General features: G+C 37.7%; 1 protein-coding gene across 2 annotated transcripts in view; it reads right to left on the reverse strand.

Annotated features, from left to right (window-relative positions):
• Positions 1–13,016, reverse strand: part of LOC129222493 (3'(2'),5'-bisphosphate nucleotidase 1-like) — a 43,852-nt gene that overhangs the window by 22,100 nt on the left and 8,736 nt on the right. For both annotated transcript variants that reach the window (XM_054857006.1, XM_054857005.1), the window contains exon 2: positions 714–815. In XM_054857006.1, coding sequence (XP_054712981.1) covers positions 714–815 — 102 coding nt within the window. The remainder of the gene's footprint in view (positions 1–713; positions 816–13,016) is intronic.

A 13,016-nucleotide genomic window follows, 5' to 3' on the forward strand; every position in this document is an offset into this window, starting at 1 on the left:
CCCTTATTTAAGATACACATTTACAATACACTAGCATGCAAATGTCGGAAAAGAGAATTGCAGCAACAACTCTTGTATATTTATTTTCAAAAAACGTGTTAGGTCAAAATAATGGAAGAAAATGACATCAGTAAAAGTTTAAATTATTAATCAAGAAATGGTTAACTGCTATGGTCATGAAACATCCATGACGCTTTGGAAATATTTTTCAAAAAAATTGAAATAAATAGGTGCTGCAAATTTGTATTTTGCAGTTAAGTATTAAAATAACACTGTATGAAACAGAGTAAGCAGGCACTGAATTAGCCAAAACTGCCGCCATTAATCGATTTTCTTTCTTTGGGTGACCCTGACTTTTTCTGAGAGTTTATTGATGAATAAATTTATATTTTCTATATTCTTATTTTTGTCCTCATATATTTTTTTACGTTTTATTTTATTTAACTTTGGTACTTTAAACAAAGCAGTACCCCCTGACCTCTTAAATGATAGGTCTGGCTGCATTGAATCAGAAGAGTTAGTACATCAACGGCAAAGAACAGAAGGTGAAAGTCAGAATTTTTTTTAGAACCTCTAAAGAACCAACATTACTGAGATTATCTTCACCTGATAGAGTTTAACAATAATCAATACAGCTTTTAATAATTTAATACATTATTAAAATTCATTAACTTCTTAAAAGAGTATAGAGTTATTATTTAAAGTAAACAAACCTCTTCCCCAATAATAGTAACTTTGGGAAAATGCTTCAACAGGGAATTCACAATTAATCTTTGCGCAGATCTGTCAGCTTCTGTTTGTAAGTCATTAAAACCCTAAAAACAAAGAGTGAAATAAAATATTTTAAGATTCGATTTCAACTGCATCAATGATTTCATAAATTTATAACATTCATTATTGGGTTTACAAAACGCTTTTTTTTTTCAGTAAGGGACAGGGTTGTTTGGTTTAAACCGTATTGGTTTGACCTAGGGATGGGCATAATCGAGATCTCGGGAATCAAGTAGGGGAGACCGGGGCAAGATGACTATGCTAACAATTTTTGTTGTTTATTAATTTATTTTTAAGGATAATAAAATTTCCTTTGCACGAGCTGTTATAGTGGTCCTTTGTAGTATTAAATATAGTACCATTAAATTTTTCAAATGAAATAAATGAAGGATATTTTTATTTTTTCATAACCTTAACAAATCGTCGTGTTTAACCAGTACTGGGGCAAAATGTCTTTGGCCTCGGTGCAAGATGACAGCACTGAAGAAGGTAGAACACAATTTTTTTTTTGAATATAATACATATTTTAACAAATGTTTACTGTGTTTTTACATCTTACAAAGCATCAAATTAAGCGTTATGATTTGCAAATTAATTTGGAAGTGTTTAATTGTGCAGCTAACAATAGTCACAAATAAAAATGCCATTTTCATAATTGGAACATTCCTCATGCCACCACTCTCGGCATTGCAACACTAGAACCCTTCTTCTGTTGGAGGGTCACAGTATTCCTCCTTACAAGCAGGACTTGTTAAGAAAAAGTATTGGCATCTTTCCCCGTATTTCGGCCCATCATCGTGTCTTGGACTGCCTGTTTGAAAGGATTCGTCTTGATTGCCATAAAAGAAGGCAATTAATTGACATTTATTCATGGTAATAGGCAGTATCTAAACTAAGTTACTCATAAATACTAAAGAGAAACAATCTATCATTCTTGTATCTTTAGCAGAGCTTATTTACTAGTGTTCACTAGAAAAAAAAGGGCAGGGTGCTGGTCTTTGAAAGGGGCACTATTTGTTATAAAAAGGGCACTTTTTCAGTGCGGTGTCCCCCTAGCCAAGACCAATGATGCACCCCTCAAAAAGTACTGAGTCCCCACTTCTCCAAAAAAATAAAGAGGTGAAATAACATCTCGAAACACCTTGCAAAAATTTAAACAGTGTAGTCTGCACTATGAGTTTTGTGTACGGGGTGTATTGCGTGTAGCACTATCCATTAGCAACAGACGAATGATCAAGGCTTGCAAGTATATTACGATACATTTATTAACAGGTACACACACACGCGGCCGAAGTCGTTCGAACTTTTTGAGGACTGACTAACTACAGTGAACAAGTTACGGTTACAGTTACACATACAAATACGATTACAATTACAAACATAAATACATAACATTCCTCCCCCTAAGTTTTATAGTCTTTAAACCATTCTGGTGGATGCCTGTTCCTAACAGGCCTCTGTGACTGTGGCCCAGGACCGCGGCTGCTTGCAGTCACTGCGCCAGGATCATCATTAGTCGAAGACTGCACTGGGCCGTTGTCGACATCATCTACTAAAGGCAAATCATCAGACATTGTAGGAGAGCCCTGAGAAGAACCTGAAGATTGAGCCCGCACTGGTGATCTCTGTAGAATATCTGAGTAGATTTCATCGGAATTATCAGAAATATCCGGCTGAGAAGTCGGAACAACCCGGCTCCTTAGTTGATCAACGTGTCTTCGCCAGACCATGCCTTCATCCGTTTGTACTAGGTACGTAGTCATGCCAAGAACTTCTGTAATTGTAGCGGGAACCCACTTCCGATGAGGAGGGAATCCTAGTGCATAAACAGCTTCTAAGGGAGCAAACATTTTTACCCTTGTGCGATTATTTAAGTTGTCCCGTTCTTGTTTAGCGTTAATGGCTTCTGATAAGTCAGGATGCAATTTGTCAAGACATGTTTTTAATCTTCGATTCATCAGCAGCTCTGCAGGAGACACGCCTGTAGTAGAATTTGGTGTCGCGTGTTGAGAAAGTAAGAATGCTGCAAGTCGATATTCCCAATTTCTGGTAATAATTCTCTTTAAGGCATTCTTAGTCATCTGCACCATGCGTTCCGCCTGTCCATTTGAAGATGGATGATGTGGTGCTGTAGGAACAAATTTAATACCGTTCCTAACCAAAAAATCTTGAAATGCTTCAGAAGTGAAGGATGGACCATTATCCGAGACTAGTATATTGGGTATACCATGAGTAGCAAATAATTTTCTTAACGCATTTATCGTTGCGGCGGACTCGGTGGAAGGAACCCGCACTACTTCCAACCACTTAGAAAATGAATCAACAACAATAAGAAATAACAAATTTTGAAATGGACCCGCATGGTCGATGTGGATTCGAGCCCATGGAGTCTTCGTGTTTTCCCATGGAATAACCGTTTTTGGAGGTACATTTCTTGTCTGTTGACACGTTTCACATGAGTTGACCACCTTTTTTACATCTTTGTCGATGCCAGGCCACCAGACATAGCTTCTAGCAAGAGCTTTAGTTTTAACAATACCCTGATGAGTATTATGTAATATTCCCAACAGGTCAGCTTGAGCTTTTTTTGGAATAATTACCCTTGCTCCCCATAGCAAGCAACCTTTGTGCACAGACAGTTCTAACTTTCTTATGTAAAACGGTTCAAATACCTTATCGGGATTTTGTTCGGGGCATCCCCTCCATGTCCAGTTGAGAACTCGAGATAATATGGGATCTAGGGCGCTAAGACGAGCTAAATCAGCACATTTCAAAAGCGGCTTCTTCAAAGCTTCCAACAACAAAATTTCCATTGGAGAATTTTCTTCATTGGGCGACATTGGCTGTGGAAGGTGACTTAGACCGTCAGCGTTGGTTATTTCCTTTCCTGGTTTATAGACTAAATTGTAATCATATGAACTTAACATGATCGACTATCTCTGCATTCTTGGTGAGAGCATTGAAGGTATAGGTTTGTTCGGAGCTAAAAGTCCTAGCAACGGTTTGTGATCGCTGCGAATTTCAAATTTCTGTCCAATTAAGAAGTTATGAAACTTCTTTACACCTTGAATAATAGCCAATGCTTCTTTGTCGATTTGTGCATATCGATGTTCTGTTTTATTCATCGTTCGTGAATAATATGCTATTGGAGCTTCAGTGCCATCTTCTAGTTGATGACTTAACACAGCTCCGGTTCCAAATTGAGATGCGTCACAAGTTAAAATGATGGGCTTCTTTTCGTCAAAATGAGTAAGTAGAGTTTCCGCCGACAGGAGTCGCTTTACCTTTTCAAATGCAGACTGATGAGTGTTGGTCCACGTCCAGTGAGTATCCTTGTCTAAGAGACGATGAAGTGGTTCGGCTATGTCAGCCTTGTTTTTCAAAAACACATGATAAAAGTTTAAAAGTCCTAAAAATGCTTGAAGTTCTTCCTTGGACTTGGGAGTTGGAGCATTGCGAATAGCATCAACCTTGTCTTTGGTTGGCTTAATTCCATCTTTATCAATGTGAAATCCTAAATATTGAATACTTGAAGCTCCGATGATGCACTTTTCTTTGTTGAGTCTTAAGCCAGATTCTGAAAACTTCTTTAAAACTTGCCTGAATCTTTCTGTAAGTTCTTCCATAGTTGATCCTTTTATTAAAACATCATCAAAATACGGCAGCACGCCTGGAATACTCGATAACAGCCTTTCAATGAACTGTTGAAAAATTCTGGGAGCAGAAGATATTCCAAATTGCAAGCGTTTACATATAAATGCACCCTTGTGAGTTACAATCGTCTGGGCCATAGCACTGTCTTCATCAACGGTGAGTTGTAGGTAAGCTTGCGAAAGATCTAGTTTGATGAAATAACGACTACCTGCAAGTTCAGCTAACACTTGACTCACAGCAGGAACTGGATATGGGTATTGACCCCAAACTCTGTTTAACGTGCATTTATAATCACCGCAAAGTCGAATTTCTCCATTGGATTTTAGAATCGGGACCACAGGAGTCGTCCATTCTGCATAATCCACCGGCTCAATTGCCCCTTGTTCTTGCAACCGTTGCAATTCCTTCTCGATTTTTTGTTTTAGTGCATACGGTACCGTTCTCGTTTTTAATTGGATTGGACGAAAGGTAGGATCTAATTTAAGTGTTATAGGTGCACCTTTGTAAGTCCCTAACTCATCTTTGAAAACGTCTGAAAATTCTTCCACCACACTGTCCAAAGTTAAGTTACTGATCCTATGAACTCCAGTTAAACATATTCCCAATGGCTCAAACCAATTTGTGCCTAGCAAGCTTTCTCTAGGCTCCTTAGCAATTAAAATTTGAAGTTTTCCTTTGAAAGATGAATAATGCACGTCAACGTCACACTGTCCTAAAATTTTGACAGCATTCTTGTTGTAATCTCTAATTATGTAAGGACAATTTTCTAATCTCGGAGGATTAGTAGGGAACAGTTCTTTAAATGTAAAATTATCAATAATTGTAACTTTAGCATCCGAGTCAACTTCCATAATAACTGGCGATTCATTTATATGAACAGTAGCTTTCAATTTTGAACAGTTAACATTGTTTACACATAAATATTTTAACTGCAGAGACTCAACATCAGGAACAGTGTCGATTAAATTTGCAGAATTAGTGTTAAAATTTTTCTTAAACACTTGCTTATTATTTGGAAAATTATTAGATTCACTTCTACATACCCTTGCAATATGTCCTTTCCTCTTACAGACATGGCATTCAGCATCTTTAAATTTACACTGTATTCTAGGGTGATTACCCCCACAGCCAGAACAGTTCTTAGATTTTGAACGCTCTTTGTTTACATTCTGTTTCTGATTCCACTTGTGAGTTGAGTTGTTATTCCTGACTTGAATCGGTTTCACGGATAACGAATCAGAATTTCGTATTTCTTTAACGTTTCTACTAGCAGTTTCCGCTGCAATTGCTTTACCCAGGGCATCCGAAAACGTTAGAGAAGTTTCAGAGAGTAATCTTCGTTGTAGATTTTCATCTTTAATTCCACAAACCAATCTATCTCTTAACATTACTTCTAGCGATGCTCCAAAATTGCAATGTTCTGCCAATCTTCTTAATTCAGAAACAAATGAAGAAATGGTTTCTTCGTTTTGTTGTTTCCTACGATAAAATAAATATCGCTGAAATATTTTGGATGGTTTGGACGAAAAATGAGCTTTAACAGTTTTGATCAAATCTGGGAACTTGATACTCGTTGGGACGTTCGGTGATACCAAGGAACGTATTACAGAGTATGTGTCAGGACCACATACGCTTAAAAAAACAGCACGTTTTTGTTCATCTTTTTCAATAGAATTTGCTTCAAAGAAACATTCCAATCTTTCGTAGTAAGAGTCCCACGACAAAGGTTTCGATACGTAAAAATGTTCCAGAGTTCCGATAGTAGACATGATGGCGAAAATTTTGCACACAATTTTAAAAATTAAGACTCGTAAATGCTTTTAATGCTTGCAATTGGTCTTGATATAGGCGAAAACAACTTACAGAACATGCAGAATTGCATCGGTGTCAGTTTCGATTTTGTTCACAAAGAACACAAAAGTTCGTTCTGCTGATTCCGCGATGATTCATCATCCGGTCCTCGTCGCCAAAATTTTTGTGTATGGGGTGTATTGCGTGTAGCACTATCCATTAGCAGCAGACGAATGATCAAGGCTTGCAAGTATATTACGATACATTTATTAACATGTACACACACACACGCGGCTGAAGCCGTTCGAACTTTTTGAGGACTGACTAACTACAGTGAACAAGTTACGGTTACAGTTACACATACAAATATGATTACAATTACAAACATAAATACATAACAATGAGCCCCCCCCCCCCCCCGGATCGCCGCCATCACTGACTTCAGTATTAAATATCCTTATTTCATACGGAAAATGTATTTGTTTTTAGAAAAGGATTAGCCCCCTCTCCCAAACAAATGTTTTCCACACTTCATAGGAACATTTAGATAATGCTGAAACTTGGCTTTGTGTGTTTTTCAACACTTTTCAAGCCTTAAATTTGACTATCTGTCCTATAAGTTATAGGCATTTCAAAACCCTATCAATTTCAATTTAAGAAGAACAGTATTTAATTACTGATCTCCCCTTCCAACCTAAAAAAACTGCCTAGTAATGTGCATTGTGCCATTACATATTTGAGTAGATATCAAAACAATGATGAATGCTAATTCTCCTTTTTAAATATATTACACTTCAAACAGAATAATTAAATTAAAATACTGTGTGTAGTGCTTCAAAAATGCAGTCGTATCAAGGTGCAAAACAAAAATACTTGGACTTGAGCAGAGGGGACAGCTCTTGGACAGAGCAACTTGGTCAGCAGCTCTGGCCAATCCAAAATTTTTATCTCAGACAATTTTTGTGAAAATTACGTCAATAAGTTTACGAATTATATTCAAAGATAATAAAAATATTTAGCACAAAGGAACTAAAAAAATAATTATTTTGCCACAGAAAATTTCCTTAGAAAAGCGATATGTTTCCATTTCAAGCACTTTTTTTTTTTTGAACTGAAGGAAGGGGTTAAAAATCCAAGGGGCAAAAAATACCCTTGCATTTTAGCTCTGTATGCTTTGTACTATTTTCTACTTAGGAAACAATCAGAAAGTTAACTTTCCAGAAACAGATATGAAAAGAATGCTACACAATCACTAGCAATGCGCCTAACTTCCACCTGCAAACGAAAAACGGATACAAAGGGCTGAAATGCTAGGGATATGTCCTATTCCCTCTCTTATTGTTGATTCTCAGAAGATCAAGGATGGGGATGAATGAAACAATGATCTCTTCCTTCCCAAAGAACCATACCCCTTCCCACCTCCAGTCAACTAAGAACATGCCTTTGTCTCCTACTGATAAACCTGTTAGAATTCCTAGAATCTCATCACCTTCCCCTCTTTGCCATAGTGTTTGCTTCCTCTTTTATTTATGGGGCCATTTTCAGGGTGAAATTCTGGGAATAATGATAAGAAATAGGCGTTTTTGCGGACGATCGCTGGACAAGTAAAATTGCCCCCATATTGTGCGAGTACAAACGATGCTTGAGACATCTTTTTAAAAACACAAGGTGCATTTTCGTGTTTTCTTAAGGGGCGGGGCGCATTTTGCGATCTAAAAAAGGGCAGGGCGCATTCTGCTGATGTGGAAAAGCGGGGGAACACTATTATTTACACATGCATAAAAGTTATAACGTAACAGCGGTAAATAATCAGAGCTTCAGAACTACTACAAATATGACAATTTCACCATCTTTATACTATTGATGAATGAACGAGCCGATAGGAGTCAGTAGTATCTAGTTGATGCTGTTTTCTAGTGAAAAACGCAAAAATTAAGACATTTGTCATCTTGCCCCGGTCTTCCATACTTCTGATAATTGAGTGATTGATAATCAAGATCTTTTCAAGTCAATTATTCAAGTGATTAGTAGTCGAGACATTTTGAAATCAAGAACTCAAGCGATTGAAATCGAGATCTTTTGAAATCAGAAACTCAAGTAATTGATAGTTGAGATCTCTTAAAATCGAGAACTCGAGCGATTGGCAATCGAGATCTTTTGAAATCGAGCAATTGACTTCTGAATTACTTTGAATTGAGTTCTCCAGATGTTTGAATCGAGTTCTCACCTAGTTCATTCATAGTTCTGAGCTTTTTCAGAGTTGAGTTGACTGCTATAGGAGTTTCGACAAAAAAATAGGGGGGGGGGGGAGACCCGTGGCACAACCTACTCCATTGAATTTGTTAGGGGTGGTTTTTTTCATAAAGATTTTTTTCATTTAATTTTCTGGGGGGGTGGGGGGGATATTTTCCTAGACGGATGCTCTGTAACAATTGAGAGGGTGCGCCATGGCCCTGAGAGGGATGAGGGGACGCCAGTTGAGTTCTCGAGTTGTTTATGCAGGGGTGAGCATGAGGGGCGGGGGGTGTAGCTATCAAGCCTGTCATTTGAGGGGTCAAGAATGGGCGACCTCTCCTCACTTTTAGAAATTATTACATACATGAAGTTTTTGCTGTTATTAGGGTGTAATATGCATTGTGTGCTCCCCAGATTGAGCCTGTTTTAAGGGGGCAATTTAACAGATTTTAGACTTCATTTGGGGTTTTCAATACTTGGGGGAAGCAGGTTCGATGAGAGGCCATGTTAGTTCGTCAGAAACTATGGGCCCGGCCTTTGGGAGGCTTGGCTTCAAATCGAATTAGTTTAAATTTTGTAGGATTATGCGTAGCGGTTAGTAAACTGGCAATCGGCGACCCTCAGGGGATGCTCCGTAGCATTTGAAGAGGTGCGCCTCAATCTTAGTGAATCGGGGTCGATTTCTCGAACAAATTTTTCATTTTGAGTGATTCATTCGAACGGTCGTACATTCGAATATATGATTCTCAGTTATCACGTGATTCTTTTGTCTGGCTTCAGGTCCTGAAGCAAGAAGTTGATATAATGTAAATGCATTAGGGAATCAGTCTTTTTGCTCTACACAAATGGACTCATTTGTTCCTGTTTATTGCTTTGCTTTTTTTTTCTTTTTTGCTGTTGTTGTTGAGAGAAGTGGAAAATGACTTATATTTATCTGACTAATATATGAAGAGGGAGGAAGGGTAAAACATTTCTCTCTGTGTTTTTCAGAAGATTTCACATGGCATTTTGTTTCTTTCTTGAGTTGCTCTTTTTTTTTCTCTCTTTCATTAACTGACTTGGGGAAAATGCAATAACTTTAAGTGCACGAGGTGAAGTTGTGTTGCAATGTTTCTGAGTGCATTAGGATGAAGTTTTCAGACTTGTCGTGTGGTCTTAATTTTAGCTTTCATTCTTTAGCTCACTTTTCAAATTAAAATTACTTTGCAGAGTCAGAAAAAGGAGTATATAGCATTCCTTTAACAAGAACCAATTTAATATCTTTAAAACACTAAACAAGCACGAGCATCGTAAAGAACTAAAAACAGGTAAAAGCCTTTTCAAAACGTCAACACTGGCACTGGCAAGTCGAGTTGAGTTGTACTCTGCTAGCACTGCAAACCAACTTCTACAAGAGGCGCTGCATACTCCCCCTCCAGTGTCAACGGAATATAGCTGGTAAACGCACCATACAACCTGAACGTGTCATCCGCTTGGGCTCCGCAACAGGGAGTGGCTGTACAGATCCTGGTGTTGATGACGGTGCCTCTGCTCCTCATGGGTTATCACGTAAGCAGGTTTAACACGATCCACTGATACAGGTGTTGACTTTCCATTAATACAAAAGTGAAAAACTTTATGTGATCTCTGCTCAACAAAGAAAGGACCATCATAAGTGGCTTGAAGTGGACGGCGTACCATATCGCGACGAAGAAAAACATGGGTACAGTTCTTCAAATCTCGATACACGAAAGTTTTTCTTTAGCCATGTCTTTTTGGGGCATAGGGACGGAGAGCTTGCATATGTGTTTGTAACTTATTGACAAAATCATTTGGTTCAAGTGGTTGCCGAGAAGGGTACAAAAATTCACCAGGCAGACAAAGTGTAGACCCAAACACCAATTCCGCAGGTGTGCAGGCTAGGTCCTCCTTCAAGACAGCACAAAAAACCAAGGAGAGTCACAGGGATAACTTCAATCCACCGCTCAGTGGCGTAACACTTGATAGCAACTTTGAGGGGACGATGCAACTCTTCTATCAGGCCGATTGAGGCTGGTCGTTCTAGACTTATGAATTCCCAAGTGCTTCGCAAGGGAGCGAAAAAGTGCAAACTCAAACTGTCGTCCTTGATCAGTGGACACCACCGAAGGCACTCCATACCAGGAAAACTAACATGTCACAAACGCTTCTGCAACAGACTCCTTCGAGATATCTTTGATGGGTTGAGCCTCAGGCCAACGAGGAAAATCGGTCTATCATTGTTAGGCAGTAGGAATAACCATTGGATGCAGGTAATGGGGCAATTAGGTCCAAATGGACGTGATCGAATCTACTGGAAGGCTCTTGAAAATTTGCTAGTGGTACTTTTGCGTGCCTATGTATCTTAGCCTTTTGGCATGGAATGCAGTATTTTACCCATTTGGTGATATGTGATGACATTTTCGGCCAAACAAATCTTGACTTGATCATGTGTTGTGTTTTGCGCACACCAGGGTGGGCCAAACTATGTAATGAAACAAAAACATCTTGGCGACAACCAACAGGCACGAAGGGTTGAGCACGGCCTGTTAACACATCACTTGTTAATTCAACATTGGCTTCTGGAAGAGTGATTTTCCTCATTTGCAAAGACGTATCCTTATCCAAAGACAAAATTGATTCTAATTCCTTGTCTACAGCTTGCTCTGTTGCAATTGCCACAAAGTCAATGGTTGCTGGAACATTTATTGCAGCTATATGAGACATGTTGTCATTTAAAAAAAAAATTCATATGTGTTACAGCTTTGCAATTAATTGGTACATGTTCCTCAAAAAAGTATTTTTTTTAAATCAATTTACTATGTTACAGCCATGTGATGAAAAGAAAATTATATTTTTTTATGTTTATTCATTTTATTTATTTTTGTTTCGTTTTAAATTGGTCAAATCCGCAACATTACAGATCAACAAACATAAGATATTTTTTTATCGCGTTATAACATAAAATATTTCTAATTAGACAAAACATATTAAAGCAAATATATCCTGTATAATTGATGATTAAAAATAGGAATGCACCGGATATCCGGTAACTATCCGGTATCCGGCTGATTTTTTAACTATCCGGAACTATGAGGGATCCGATCCGACAAGCCACTCCGGATCCGGATATCCGACAGTTTTCTGCAGGATATCCAGGGTTGATGTGGGGTTATCCGGTACGAAATGAGGGTTTAATTTTGAATTTACTTTTGCAAAAATTCCAGTTAAAGCTTTCACTGTTTCATAAACTTTTCGATGATGCTTTCTCTTTTACTTGCTGCTTCAAAAACGACCATTCCGCATCCCCCCCCCTCTCCTTCTCGAATCTGCTGACGGTATGTTGCCAATAATTTCTCCCTCCCTCTCTCACTCTCTCTGCTTTAACACGCTGAAGTGAAAAGTCGACCTTGAAATGTTTCATATCAAAGCGCTTGAAGTTGGAGGAGCGGCCGTGTTAAAAATTAAAATAGTCAAGTTCCGACTAGCGGGAGGAATGCATTCCACTACTCCTCTCGCGTAAGTTGAAATTTAGCGTAGTAGAAAAATGTATGAATTCGGATTTTTAGAAACACACTAAAAAATTTTAGGCATTTGTAAACACCTCTCACACTATTTTGAACCATTTCTTAACTATATATTACCGTTTCTTGCATAAAAAAAGCTGTATTATTCAACATAAATCTCTGTTACGATGTACAAAATTAATGATCAATGGGAGAGAGACATGTAAATAAAACAATATAGTTACAGTGTATTAATAATTTAATAGTGCACACTTTGGTGCCATTATATCTCATGAACATTAAAACGAAGAATGAAAGAAACTAATGAAAAATGCGGAATAGTTGCACTGAACCAAAGCAATGTTTACAGTAGTACGGTGTGGAAACTTCCGTTTTCAGTGATACTAAAAGGATGAAGAACCATCAAGAAACCAATGTGTAGTGACCAATGACGTAGTTGATGCTTGCACCCAGCGCGCGCAGTTGTACAAACGAACTATTTTCGAAATTATATTTGCTTGTATATTTCTACACATGCTAAAATCCTTTCATTGCATTCATTTATATCCAAAATTTTGTGGTGCTTTGTATTTTTTCAATTTTTAGTTATCCGTAAAAGTTTTCTCCCCCTTTTTAAAATTATTCCACTTCCGTCAAAATGAGTTGAAATCTACCTAGAAAAAAAATCATATACAAAAGAAAAAAAAAATCTCAGAACAAACGTACAATTCATTTTATTGAAAGCATGACACATTTTAGAGGAAGGAGAAGGTAGGGTGGCAGATCGGGCAAGTGAAATTCGAATTCTCAGGCTTCAAGTATGAACTAAAAATATTAATAAAGAATAAACGGAGAGAGTTTATTTATTTTTTCAGTTTTAATTTCTAGTCTTGTCATTTTTTCTATTACTTTTGCTTTGCATTTAGACTTAACAAAACACAGACCAATTAAGTTTTGGTTTAGATCTAAACTAAAACTGATGACATCATAGTTTTGCTTCATGATTTTTGATTATACTATAGGGCTATTTAGATCTGAACTGAAACTAATGACGTGATAGTT

The sequence above is a fragment of the Uloborus diversus genome, chromosome 5 (genome assembly GCF_026930045.1).
Source record: "Uloborus diversus isolate 005 chromosome 5, Udiv.v.3.1, whole genome shotgun sequence".
Taxonomy (NCBI): domain Eukaryota; kingdom Metazoa; phylum Arthropoda; class Arachnida; order Araneae; family Uloboridae; genus Uloborus; species Uloborus diversus.